Source organism: Octodon degus, unplaced genomic scaffold, assembly GCF_000260255.1.
Source record: "Octodon degus isolate 3935 unplaced genomic scaffold, OctDeg1.0 scaffold00026, whole genome shotgun sequence".
Taxonomy (NCBI): domain Eukaryota; kingdom Metazoa; phylum Chordata; class Mammalia; order Rodentia; family Octodontidae; genus Octodon; species Octodon degus.
This window is the reverse complement of record NW_004524602.1, coordinates 11,822,326-11,834,070: the sequence shown is the minus strand read 5'-3', so window position 1 is coordinate 11,834,070 and position 11,745 is coordinate 11,822,326. Positions and strand designations below refer to the sequence as shown.

Here is an 11,745-nt window from a genome sequence, read left to right as displayed (position 1 = left end):
ATTTATTTATTTATTTATTCATTTATTTATTTTGTGTGTGTGTGGCCAGCTCAGCCCACCAGGGTGCGGGGCCGGCTGGCATGTGGTGCTGGGGGATTGAACCGCGGTCCCCGTGCTTTGCTTAGCTTAGCTTGTTCTAAGTAGGTGCTTTAGACCACTGAGCCATCTCACCAGCCCCCTGATTTCTTGATAATAGCCATTATTTCTCAGGTAAGATGGAATCAGCTTTGTTTTAATTTGCATTTCTCAAATAACCAGTGAAATTGAACATTTTTTATGTATTTATTTACTGTTTGCATTTCTTCCTCTGAGAAGGATGTATTCATTTCACATCCCTATACTTTTTTCTTTTTTTCAGAGGCCCATTTTTGGATTCAGTTTTTAATTTTGGGAGGTCTGATTTTTGTGGTTCTTTGTCTTTTATTTTATTTTATTTATTTTATTTTCTTTGTCTATTTTAGGTATTAGTCCTTTTTTGATAAGGTTGGCCAAAGGTTTGTTTGAGTTAATCTTTCAAATAACTAACTCTTTGATCCATTGATTCTTTGTACTGTTTTTGTAGTCTCAATTATGTTGATTTCAGCTATGAATCTGTACATGCTTTAGCTTTAGTTTGCTCATCTTTTTCTGGAAGTTTGGGGTTCAACATTATGTTATCTGTTTGAGCTCATTCTGTTTATCTGAATGTGGGCATTCACCACTATCAATTTCCCTTGTAGGACCTCTTTTCTTGTGTCCTGTAAGTTCTGATATATAGAAGCTGTCTAATTTCTTAATTCCACCTGTGGCCTATTGTTTGTTCAGGAAAGTGATAGGTAATTTCTACATGTTTATGCAGTTTATGTGGTTTCTTTTGCTGTTGATTTCCAATTTCATGAAAACCACCCAAATCTATTTACTTATTTATTTATTTTTATGTATTTAGTACAGGGTTTACAGATCAGACTCAAAAGTGATCCTCCTGTTCTCAGCCTCCCAAGAACTGGGATTACAAAAGTCTCATTTGCCATCTCAGCACACCCTGGGGGATGGGGGATTGAACCCCGGTCCCTGAAGCCTGCCTAAGCTATCTGGCCGGCCCATGAAAATCATACAAATCTAGAAGACAAGATAATTTCACATTAATCTGCTCTGGAGGTTTTTTTTCTTTTTGTTTTTTGTTTTTGTACCAGAAGTTAAACTCATGATCTTGTGCTTGCCAGGCAGGCACTGTACTGCTGAGCTATGTCTCCAGCCAGTTGTTTTCTTTTAGGACTTGAAATACTTCACTTTAAGCTCTCCTTGATTTATAGATTTATATTGAGAAGAAGTCTACTGTGATACTTAGGGGTTTTCTGTTTCTTTTTTTTTTTTTTTTTTAATGTACTTAGTACACGTTCTACAGAGTCTCACCACACAGATTGGACTTGTAGTGATCCTCCTGTTTTCAGCCTCCCAAGCGCTGGGATTACAGATGCACGCCATCAGCGCCACCATGCCCAGTCTTAGCCACCGTTTCAGTGTGCCCCAAGGGCATACCACGGATCAAAGCCTGGTCCCTGAGTCTGCTGAAATAGGCACTTTATTCTGCTAAGCTATCTGGTTGGCCTGGTTTTCTTTTACAGGTGATTTGTTTCTTTTTCTCTAATAGCTTTTAATATTCTGTTCTTATGCTGAATTTCTGGAATCTTGACTATTATATGCCTTGTAGTTTGGGTTATTTTTCTGATCATATCCACTCACTTGTTTCTTTTGTTTGTTTGTTTTTGCTATACCAGGGATTGAACTCAGGACCCTGTGCTTGCCAGGCAAGCGTGTATTCTACTGAGTGTCTCCCGGGTCCATGCCTCACTTATTTGTATGTGAAATTCTTTTTCCATGCTTGAGACATTTTCTACCATTATTCTTTCATTTTTTTTTTTTAAAGACACATTTATTTAGCGTCATGATCAGACTATTACATTTAGCAATCAACAGCATGGGTGCAAAAAAAGGTCTACATTAAAACCCTTTGTTGGAATGCTTTACACTTTCCACAGAACAGAAACTAAAATAACCTGTTATACAATTAGTCACAAATGCAGTCCTCGAGTTTTTTGCCCATACGCATGAGTATTGTCTAAAACATGTCTTCTTTGTAGCAGCTGGGCCCTGCCACCACTGTGCTTGGCTGAGCTCACAAATCTGTTGTAACCTGTAGCTTCCCTGTCGCTTCTCTGGCTCTCCTCTCCTGCTAAGCTTTGTTTCCTGGAAGTATTTAAAACCTTCTGCCACTGTCATAGCTACTGCGGCTGCTGGAGCCATCATAGCCACCTTGATTTTGTGGCTTGGTAAAATATTGGCCTCCACCTCCACAGGGCCCTGAGCTTCTGCCTCCAAAGTTTCCTCCCTTCATGGGTCCAGAATTTGAACACTGACTGTTGTAATTGCCAAATTCATTATAGCTTCTACCACCTCCATAATTGCTTCCATCATTACCAAATCCATTGTAGCCATCTCCACTGCCACCATATCCACCCCCACCATGGCTGCCACCAAAGCCACCTCGACCACTGAAGTTTCCTCTGCGACCGAAACTGTCATTGCCACCAAAACCTCCTCCACGACCACCACCAAAGTTTCCAGAACCACTTCGACCTCTTTGGCTAGATGAAGCACTAGCCATCTCCTGCTTGGACAGGGCTTTCCTTACTTCACAGTTGTGGCCGTTCACAGTGTGGTATTTTTGGATGACAATCTTATCCACAGAGTCAAGGTCATCAAAGGTTACCAAAGCAAAGCCTCTCTTTTTTCCACTGCCTCGGTCAGTCATAATTTCAATCACTTCGATTTTTCTATATTGTTCAAAATAATCTCGTAGGTGATGTTCTTCAGTATCTTCTTTAATGCCACCAACAAAGATCTTCACCATTAAGTGGGCACCTGGTCTTTGAGAATCTTCTCTTGAGACAGCTCTCTTTGGTTCCACAACTCTTCCATCCACTTTATGTGGCCTTGCATTCATGGCTGCATCTACCTCCTCCACAGCGGCATAAGTGACAAACCCAAAGCCCCTGGAACGCTTGGTGTTCGGGTCTCTCATTACCACGCAGTCTGTGAGTGTTCCCTACTGCTCAAAATGGGGACTCAGACTCTCCTCAGTTGTTTTAAAGCTCAGCCCTCCGATGAAGAGCTTCCGTAGCTGTTCGGGCTCCTTGGAAGACTCTGACTTAGACATGACGGCAGTCGGAAGAGAGCCTGATGATGCTTCCTCCGCGATGTCCACCAGCAGAAAAAAAAGCACTCTTTCATTTTTTTATATCTTTTTTTTTTTTTTTTTTTTTAAGTACCAGGGATCAAGCTCAGGACCTTGCACTTGCCAAGCAGGAGCCTATGCTGCTAAGCTATCTCCCTGGCCCTTGCCATTACATTTGTGAACAAGTTTTTATGTCCTTTTTACTAATTCCAGTTTATCTTATCTAATTCTTCTTTGCATCATCTTAACAGCTGCTGGATTGAGTTTTTTGTGGTCCCTTGCTATGTTTTTAATCAGATTTTATTGGTACATTTTAGACATACATCATGATCACATTCATCAAAGAGAATTTGTACCTGTACATGATATAACTTGTTTTTGCCCCATTCTCTGGCCCTTTGCTATTTTTAAGAAGTCCTTTGCTTGATGACAGCTGACTGTAAGCCTGGCTTCTAGATCTGGTATTCTATGTTCAAAGTGGTTCATTCTGCTGGCCCCAGCAAGCCCTACAGGTGTAAGGCTGGGTGCTGATCCTGATGCTTTCTATGCCACAGTTCAGACTGAGCCTGGCCTCTGTTTGTGGGGCTGAGGCCTGAGTTGTTCAGCCTGTAACATTCTGGGTGGCTCTTACTGGCTTGACCTTGGCTCCCTGAACCTGGAAGTCTCCAGCTATTGCCCCTCACCCAGTCACTTCAGGATTTCAACTTGGGAGCTCTGAGATGAAACCAGCCCACAGCGGCTCTGAGTCCTGGGTTCAGTTGGCCCCTCTCTAAAATAGCATCTGAGGGCTGGCCAGATAGCTCAGCAGACTAAAGTGTCTTCTTAGGCAGAGCACAGTGGCCAGGGCTCCATCCCCAGCATGCTGAGAAGGCGATTGAGACTGGGCGTGGTGGTGCGCGCCTGTAACTCCAGCACTTGGGAAGCTGAAAACAGGAGAATCACTATGAGTCTGATCTACATAGTGAGACCCTGGAGACCCTGTAGTCCCTATACTAAATACAAATAAATAAATAAATAAAACAAAATAGCGTCTGGCCAAACACCCTGTCCAGTGGCCATAGCAGTCACTGGACTGGAGTCATTCACCAGCTGTTGTAGTGCATGGCATCCTTCACTCTGTTCCCCTGCTGTGTTTCTCCTGGAGTCCCCTGGAATCTCCCACCCTCACTGTCACTGTAGGTTCAGTCTCTCTGTCTTGCAGCCAAAAGCTGGGGACAAAGTGCAGTTCACCCCTCCTTTTTCCTACACTAGGGTCTTTTTTTTTTTTTTTCCCTGTGGGCTCCAATACTCCTTTCAGATCATTCCTGGGTCCCAAGTATTCACCCCTTCCTTTTCTTTCCTAACTTGTTGGTTTCCATTGTCTGGATTCTGAATCTTAGAGTTTGATTTGTTGCTGTTTCCCACTCTGACGTCTTCCCAGAAGTTGAGACAGGGTCTTGCTCTAGTGTCCCAGCTACTCTTTTCCTTGCTAATTTCCTGCCTGAGCCTCCCAAGTGACCAGAAATACCTAAATGATAGGTATTTACCACTGAACCCAGACTGCTGTTCTATTTTCTTGGGACAAATTCCTAAGCATAGAAATAATGAATTAAGGGCTGGTGAGATGGCTCAGTGGTCTAAAGCACCTACTTAGAACAAGCTTAGCAAAGCACAGGGACCACGGTTCAATCCCTCAGCACCACATGCCAGCCAGCCCGCCCCCTAGTGGGCTGAGCTGGCCACACACACACACACACACACACACACACAAATAAATAAAATTTAAAAAAATGAATTAAGTAATTTTCTTTTTTCTTTTGTTTTTTTGGGATAGTGTCTTACTTTATAGTCCAAGAAGTAGTTAAGCTCACTTACATAGCTCAGGCTGGCCTCCAACTATCTTCCTGTTTTAGCCTCTCAAGTGCTGTGATTCCAATGCCTAGTTAAAATTTTACCACCGAGGGGGGAGCCAGGGAGATGGCTGAGTAGGATAAGTGCTTGACTGGCAAACGCAAGGATCTGAGTTCAATCCCCAGTTCTGCAAAAAAAAAAAAAAAAAAAAAAAAAAAGAAAAAAAAATATTTGGGGCTGGAGAGATGGCTCAGTGGTCTAAAGCACCTACTTGAAACAAGCTTGGCAAAGCACAGGGACCGCGGTTCGATCCCCAGCACCACATGCCAGCCAGACCCGCCCCCTGGTGGGCTGAGCTGGCCACACACACACACACAATAAATAAATGTAATAAATAAAAATAAATAAATATTAAAAAAAAAATATTTACCACCAAGAGATGGCTCAGTGGAATAAGCGCTTCCCTGGCAAGTGCAAGGGCCTGAGTTCAATCCCCGGTTCCGCCAAAAAAATAAAAAATAAAAAATAAAATTTTACCACCTTGGGCACTTGACATCAAATTACCGCACCAAATTATTGTACTAGTCTATGGAAATATTAGCATTGTATTCTAAACCTGTTCATGGTTGAATTTTGACATTACATTTTTATATTTATAGGAAGGTATGCTTTTTTATTTTTATTGAAGTTGAGGGGTTTGGTAGTTTGGTTTGGTTTGGTTTGAGATCTCACTGTGTTGCCTTGACCTCCTGGCCTCTAAGTGACCATCCTGCTTTAACCTCCTGAATGACTGGGAATACAGACATGCTGCCACACCAGTGTTCTTCTGAGTAAACTCAATAAGCTCTGTATTATCTCTGAACTTCCTTTTTTTTATATATATAAAACAAAGATAATCCAAACTTGTATAGGGTACTGTGAGAATTACATACTTTGTATTAAGTGCTTTTGTATTTAACTATTTATTTTTGGGTAGTTTTCCTGAAATTTTTTTTTTGGTACTAGGAATTGAACTCGGGGCCTTGTGCTTGCTAAGAAGGCATTGTGCCACTGAGCTCTATTCCCACACCTTCCACTAATTTTGAGTTTTCATGTATAGTAGTATACTTAAAGGTGATAGTCCTATTCAGTAAAGATATTCACTTGTAAAGCTGTTTCCTTTTTGTTTTTCTGTTCTTTTCTTTTTTCTTTCTTTTTTGTGGTGTTGGGTGATAAATGTAGGGCCTCATGCTTATCATTGAGCTACCCCACCCATCCTAGAAGATGTTGTTATATTGTGCTGTTAAATGGTTTGTTTTCCTTAGTGATCCACATTGCTGGTAGAAAAGAAAAAGACCCTGGCGTTTTTGGTGACCTGTTACCTGACAAGTACTATTTGATGCTATGTAAGTCAGGGCTGGTGTCCGAGCTTTGTTGTTTTCTGTTGAAATGAAGACTCCAGGCTCTTAGACTAGACCAGATCTTCAGGTATTTCGTTCTTTGTTGCACAGTAACACAAGTCACTGGTACCATATTCTGATGCTCTTTGATTCCCTTATTGAATTTCAGGGGCAGACAATTCTGGAAAGGTGGACATCTCCACTAAGAACCTTCTTCCTCATCAAGAATCCCGATTTAAGTCTGGACTGGAGAAGGCTATCAAGCATAAAGACAAACTGTTAGAGTTTGACAGAACTAGGTATGACAGAGTTAGAGTAATGAATACTGAGAAGTAGACTGACTAATCCATGAATTCTGGCCATTAAAACATTAGTTTTGAACTTACTGTCCCTCTCCCAGTGAGTGTGGAAGAACTTAGAGCTGATGGGCAGCTGGACGCTCTGCATAGCAGGCCTGTATCTTATTTTTTGTTTGTTTTGTTTGCAGTGCTGAGTGTCAAACCCATGGTAATGGAGCCACATTTGTAGCCTACATCTTTTTTTTCCCCAGGGGAAGCAAGGTGACAAGGTCTCACATATAGTTTTGGCTGGCCTTGAGCTTGCTGTGTAGCCCAGGCTGCTTTCTGACTTGCAGCGATCTTCCTGCTTATGCCTTGTTTTTGAATCCATGTTGGAATAAGATAAAAAGTTCCACTAAGAGCATATTGTCCTGTGGCAATATTTTTGTTCTTGGCAAATACTAAGATACTCTTAGACAGCTGATTTGAGGTGATGTATTCTCTACTTCTTTTGGTTGCAGCCAGTTTTTTCTTTAGTCAGCACATAGTTATTTATTGCTTAATAATGGGACTGAATTCCAAGAACTGTGTCCTTAGAGAGCTTCATTGCTCAAACATTGCCTTGTCGGTTCACGCTGCCTGAGTGATACAGTCCATATATTTACGGCACAGCCTACTGCTTTTAGGGCTATATGGACGAAATGCAAGATTAAATCAAGCACGAGGGAAATGATGCAATCAAGAGATGCTGTAAGCATGAGATGCAGGAGGCCACTGCTGGCATGACAGCATACTATTTAGAGTGAACTGTTTAAATAGCGGTGATATACTGTAAAATGATAAGAGAGGAGAGTGTAGCTCAGAGGTGAAGTATGATTAGCATGCTTGAGGCCTTGGGTTCGATTCTCAGTACCAAAAACTAAAACAATGATACAAAGTATAACCTATTAAATACACAAGGTTGTAGCCTTTATTATCAGCATCCAGTATGGACTATCAATAATTGTACATGGTTTAATTTTCTACACTTGCTAGTCGAGTACGTTTCTTTACATCAGCATCACCACAAACACGTAAGTAATGTGAGGTCGTGACAATAGTGATGTTGCTTTATCATTGTCAGCTCCATCATGATTTTAAGAGACCACCATTGTATATATAGTGGAGTGCTAAGGAAATGTCAGTTCATGGTTTACAACTATATTAGATTCCCTGGGCTCTGGAGAATCAATTCAAAATTACCTTGCTTGCTGCACGTGCCTAGAATCCCAGCACTCAGGCATCTGGGGTGGGAGGATGCGAGTGTAAGTCCAGCCTGGACTGCACAGTGACTTGAAGACTGTGCTGTACTACACAGCAAGACTGTACCTGATGAACCAAAACAGAAGAAAAGAAAAAGCCAACATCTAGGAGAGCATAAATAGTAATGTATTAAAGCGTAATCTTGGGCTGGTGAGATGGCTCAGTGGTCTAAAGCACCTACTTAGAATAAGCTTAGTCAAAGCACAGGGACCGCGGTTCAATCCCCCAGCACCACATGCCAGCCAGCCCCGCCCCCTGGTGGGCTGAGCTGCCCACACACACACACACACACACACACACACAAATTAAAAAAAAAAAAGCGTAATCTTTTGGTGAGGCACATCTGCTTCTTCCAAACCATTTGCTATGCTATGAATATGTGAGATATAATTCATGAAGCCATTCCTTAAGAAAGCCTTGACCACATCACCCTTTAAGTATCATGTTTCAACCTACTCAGTAAAATTTATCATTAGAAATACAGAGCCTTGCTTGGTAAACAGAAACTGGAAGAAGGGCTCTCTTTTGATGTCTGCTTTGTTAGCATGTTCAAGGGCACCAGTTTCAGTATTTAGATTTGAAGCTGATCTTACGGATTTAAGACTAATTTTCTTCTAGGCCCTTTTTCTTTTTCTTTTTTTTTTTATATTTTAGGGAAGGGTCTACAGGGTATTCAGGGTCTCATTACTAGATCAGACTCATAGTGATCCGCCTGTTTATAGCGTCCCAAGTAGCATAGCAAATGGTTTGGAAGAAGCAGATGTGCCTCATCAAAAGATTACGCTTCAGTATATTATTACAACCTCCCAAGATTACAGGCGAGAACCACAACGCCCAGTGTCAGTTGCTGGTTCAGCATGCCTCAGGGGCGGGGCAGGCACTCTAGGCCCAGGGATTGAACCCCCGGCCCCTGCACCTGTTTGCAGGCATTGTAATCCACTGAGCTATTTGGCCGGCCCTTAGGCCCTTTTTCTTCAAGGGGAATTTTTTTGCCCCCCTGTGGTACTAGGAATCAAACTTGGGATCTTGCACTTGCAAGGCAGGCACTTAAGCCCCAAATCTAGGCCCTTTTTCTTGTCTTTCATGCTTTTTTCTTTTTTTAATGGTACTGAAGATTAAACGTAGGCCCTTGTGTATGTTAGACAAATAATCTACACTGAGTTACATCCTCAGCTCCCTTTATTTTATTTTATTTTATTTTATTTTTTGATTCTTCAGCTAACACAGAAGAGATGATTTATTGTACACACTTTACACTCAGCCAAAAGTGAGAACAGAAGTAGTCCAGAATGCCACAGGTCCAGGGCAAAAAAACCAGGAGACTGCTTAGCTTGAACCAGGTGGATCTCTTCGAGGTGGTGTTGGTAATCAGATGGCAATGAAGTTCTAATCCATTGAGACATTCTAGACAGCATGCAGTCCAAAACTTGCACCATTGTTGTCAGCCTCCAGCATGCTTTGTTTCTGTTCTTTTGGCCTCCAGGGGTGTACGAGCTATTTTACTTGGACCTCTGTCTCAGTTTTCTTCTTTTACGCTTCAGCCTGTGCATTCGCTTCTTTCTCCACTTGGCTCTCATGGCTCAGAGGTTCCTAAGAAGATGGTGTTAAAGTCGAGAGCTCTCTTTATTTTTGATGTTTAAAAATTTTTACTGTACTGGGGGTTGACCTCAGGTCCTTCCCATAGAATTACATCTGAGCCCTTCTGTAATTTTTTTATTTTGAGATAGGATTTTGCTAAATATCCCAGGCAAGGGTTGAACTGGTTATCTTTTTGTTTCAGCCTGTAAGAGGGCTAGGGATATAGGTGTGTTCCACCATGCCCAACAGACCCTTTTTAAGAACACTTACTTTGGGGTCGGGGAGACAGCTCAGCAGAAAAGCACTTGCCTGGCAAGCACAAGGGCCTGAATTTAATCCCCAATTCCACAAAAAAAAAAAAAAAAAAAAAAAAAAAAAAACAAAAAAACCTTACTTTGAGACAGGATCTGAACAAGTTATCCAGGTTGGTCTTGAATTTGTAGTCTTCCTGCCTCAGCCTCCTGAATAGCTGGGATTGCAGGTGTACACCCCCATGCCTGCTTCCGCCTCAGTCTTCTTACGTGTCTCACTCTGTGGCACAGTCTCTTCATTCCAGCTGAGTCCTGAAAAACTGAAATCAATATATGAAACTGATTTTAGAATTTTCCCTATGCCTCTGAAAGAGTAACAGTTAAATCAGCAGATTTCAGGGTAGAATTGTAGTGAGCAAATAGGCTGATTGTAGGACTAAGATACAGAACAAGTTAACAAAGCATCAACTCAGGTAACCTAAGGTGAAGACTGACCCTGTTAGAAAGATACAATGACATTGGATTGAGGCTCTGTGTCTTTTCCTGCTTTAGGTTGAGATTCTGTAGTTCAAGGTGCTGACCTGAGACAAGATGTATGCAGAACTGGGTATCAGGCAAGAGTATGAGCTGCCTCAAACACTTGCCCACCCATATTTATCACCCTATGACCGAATTGTCCCATGTTCCTTTTTATCTTAGCATTCGAAGGACTCAAGTCATTGATGATGAATCAGATTACTTCGCCAGTGACTCTAACCAGTGGTTGTCTAAGATTGAGCGGGAAACCCTGCAAAAGCGAGAAGAAGAGCTGAGAGAACTTCGACATGCCTCTCGACTTTCTAAGAAGGTCACCATTGACTTTGCTGGCAGGAAGATCCTGGAAGAAGAAAATCCACTAGCAGAATATCACAGCAGGTGAGTGCGTAGCACCACAAGGGTCTGACAAAAGCAGGCTGATGTGAAAGATTTTTCTTCTCTGATGGGCTTGTGCCTGTTGATGTTAAAAGTAATCATAGCTGGGCATGGTGACATAGGCCTGTAATCCCAGCATTTAGGAGGCTGAGGCAGGAGGCTCACCAACAGGTTGAGGCCAGCCTTGGCTGCTAAAAGTGAGTTCAGGGCTGGTCTTAACTACTCAGTTAGGTCTTGTCTCAAAAACCCTAAAACAAACAATCAAAAAGAATTAAAAATAATTATGATCTGAGCATCACAAAAAAAGATTAATTTTTTTTAAATGTTTAAGGCTAGGGCTGTAATTCAGCTTGTCTAGCATGCATAAGGACTTGAATTTGATCTGTAGCACCACAAAATAATAAGAAAAACCTTTATTTGAAATGGAAAACGAATGGCAGCTAACAAAATTTTGGAAATGAACTTTGAAGGGAACTTGTCCATAGTTATACTAGGTCATAGTTTGTAAGCAAAAATAGATCAGCGAGCCGGGTGTGGCAGTGCAAGCCTGTACTCTGGGATTCTGAGGTGGGAGGATGGAAGGCTCAAGCCCAGAGATATCTCTTGTACCTCCCAGTGCCCCTCCAGACAGCTGCCCTCCATTGTTAACTTTCCCACCAGTGTGGTACGTGCACTGCAGCTGGTGGGATTACTGTGACATATTACAGCCAAAGAGCATAACTTAAAGTTAGAGTCCTCTCTTGGTATACATTTTGTGGTTAGGAAAAATTCATGATGACATATACCACCAATATAGTTTTTGTGTTTTGCCCAGGCTGGGCTCCACCTTGCCATCCTCCTGCCTCAGCCTCTCAGAGTGCTGGGATGACAGCTGTGTGCTACAAGACCTGGCTGGTGCATACTGTTTGACTTAACAGTTACCCTGTAATATATCAAGATGACATACAAGAAAAATTCTGCAGGCGCTGGTGAGATGGCTCAGTGGTCTAAAGCACCTACTT

At 42.0% G+C, this 11,745-nt stretch overlaps 1 protein-coding gene and 1 pseudogene across 3 annotated transcripts in view; one reads left to right on the top strand and one right to left on the bottom strand.

The window, feature by feature from the left end:
• Trip4 (thyroid hormone receptor interactor 4) overlaps positions 1 to 11,745 on the top strand; it is a 111,205-nt gene that overhangs the window by 22,213 nt on the left and 77,247 nt on the right. For 2 of the 3 annotated variants that reach the window (XM_023712665.1, XM_023712666.1), the window contains exons 6-8: positions 1,758 to 1,787; positions 6,593 to 6,722; positions 10,532 to 10,747. In XM_023712665.1, coding sequence (XP_023568433.1) covers positions 1,758 to 1,787; positions 6,593 to 6,722; positions 10,532 to 10,747 — 376 coding nt within the window. The remainder of the gene's footprint in view (positions 1 to 1,757; positions 1,788 to 6,592; positions 6,723 to 10,531; positions 10,748 to 11,745) is intronic. The other variant, XM_004628821.2, reaches the window with a different exon arrangement.
• Positions 2,237 to 3,196, bottom strand: LOC101590283 (annotated as a pseudogene).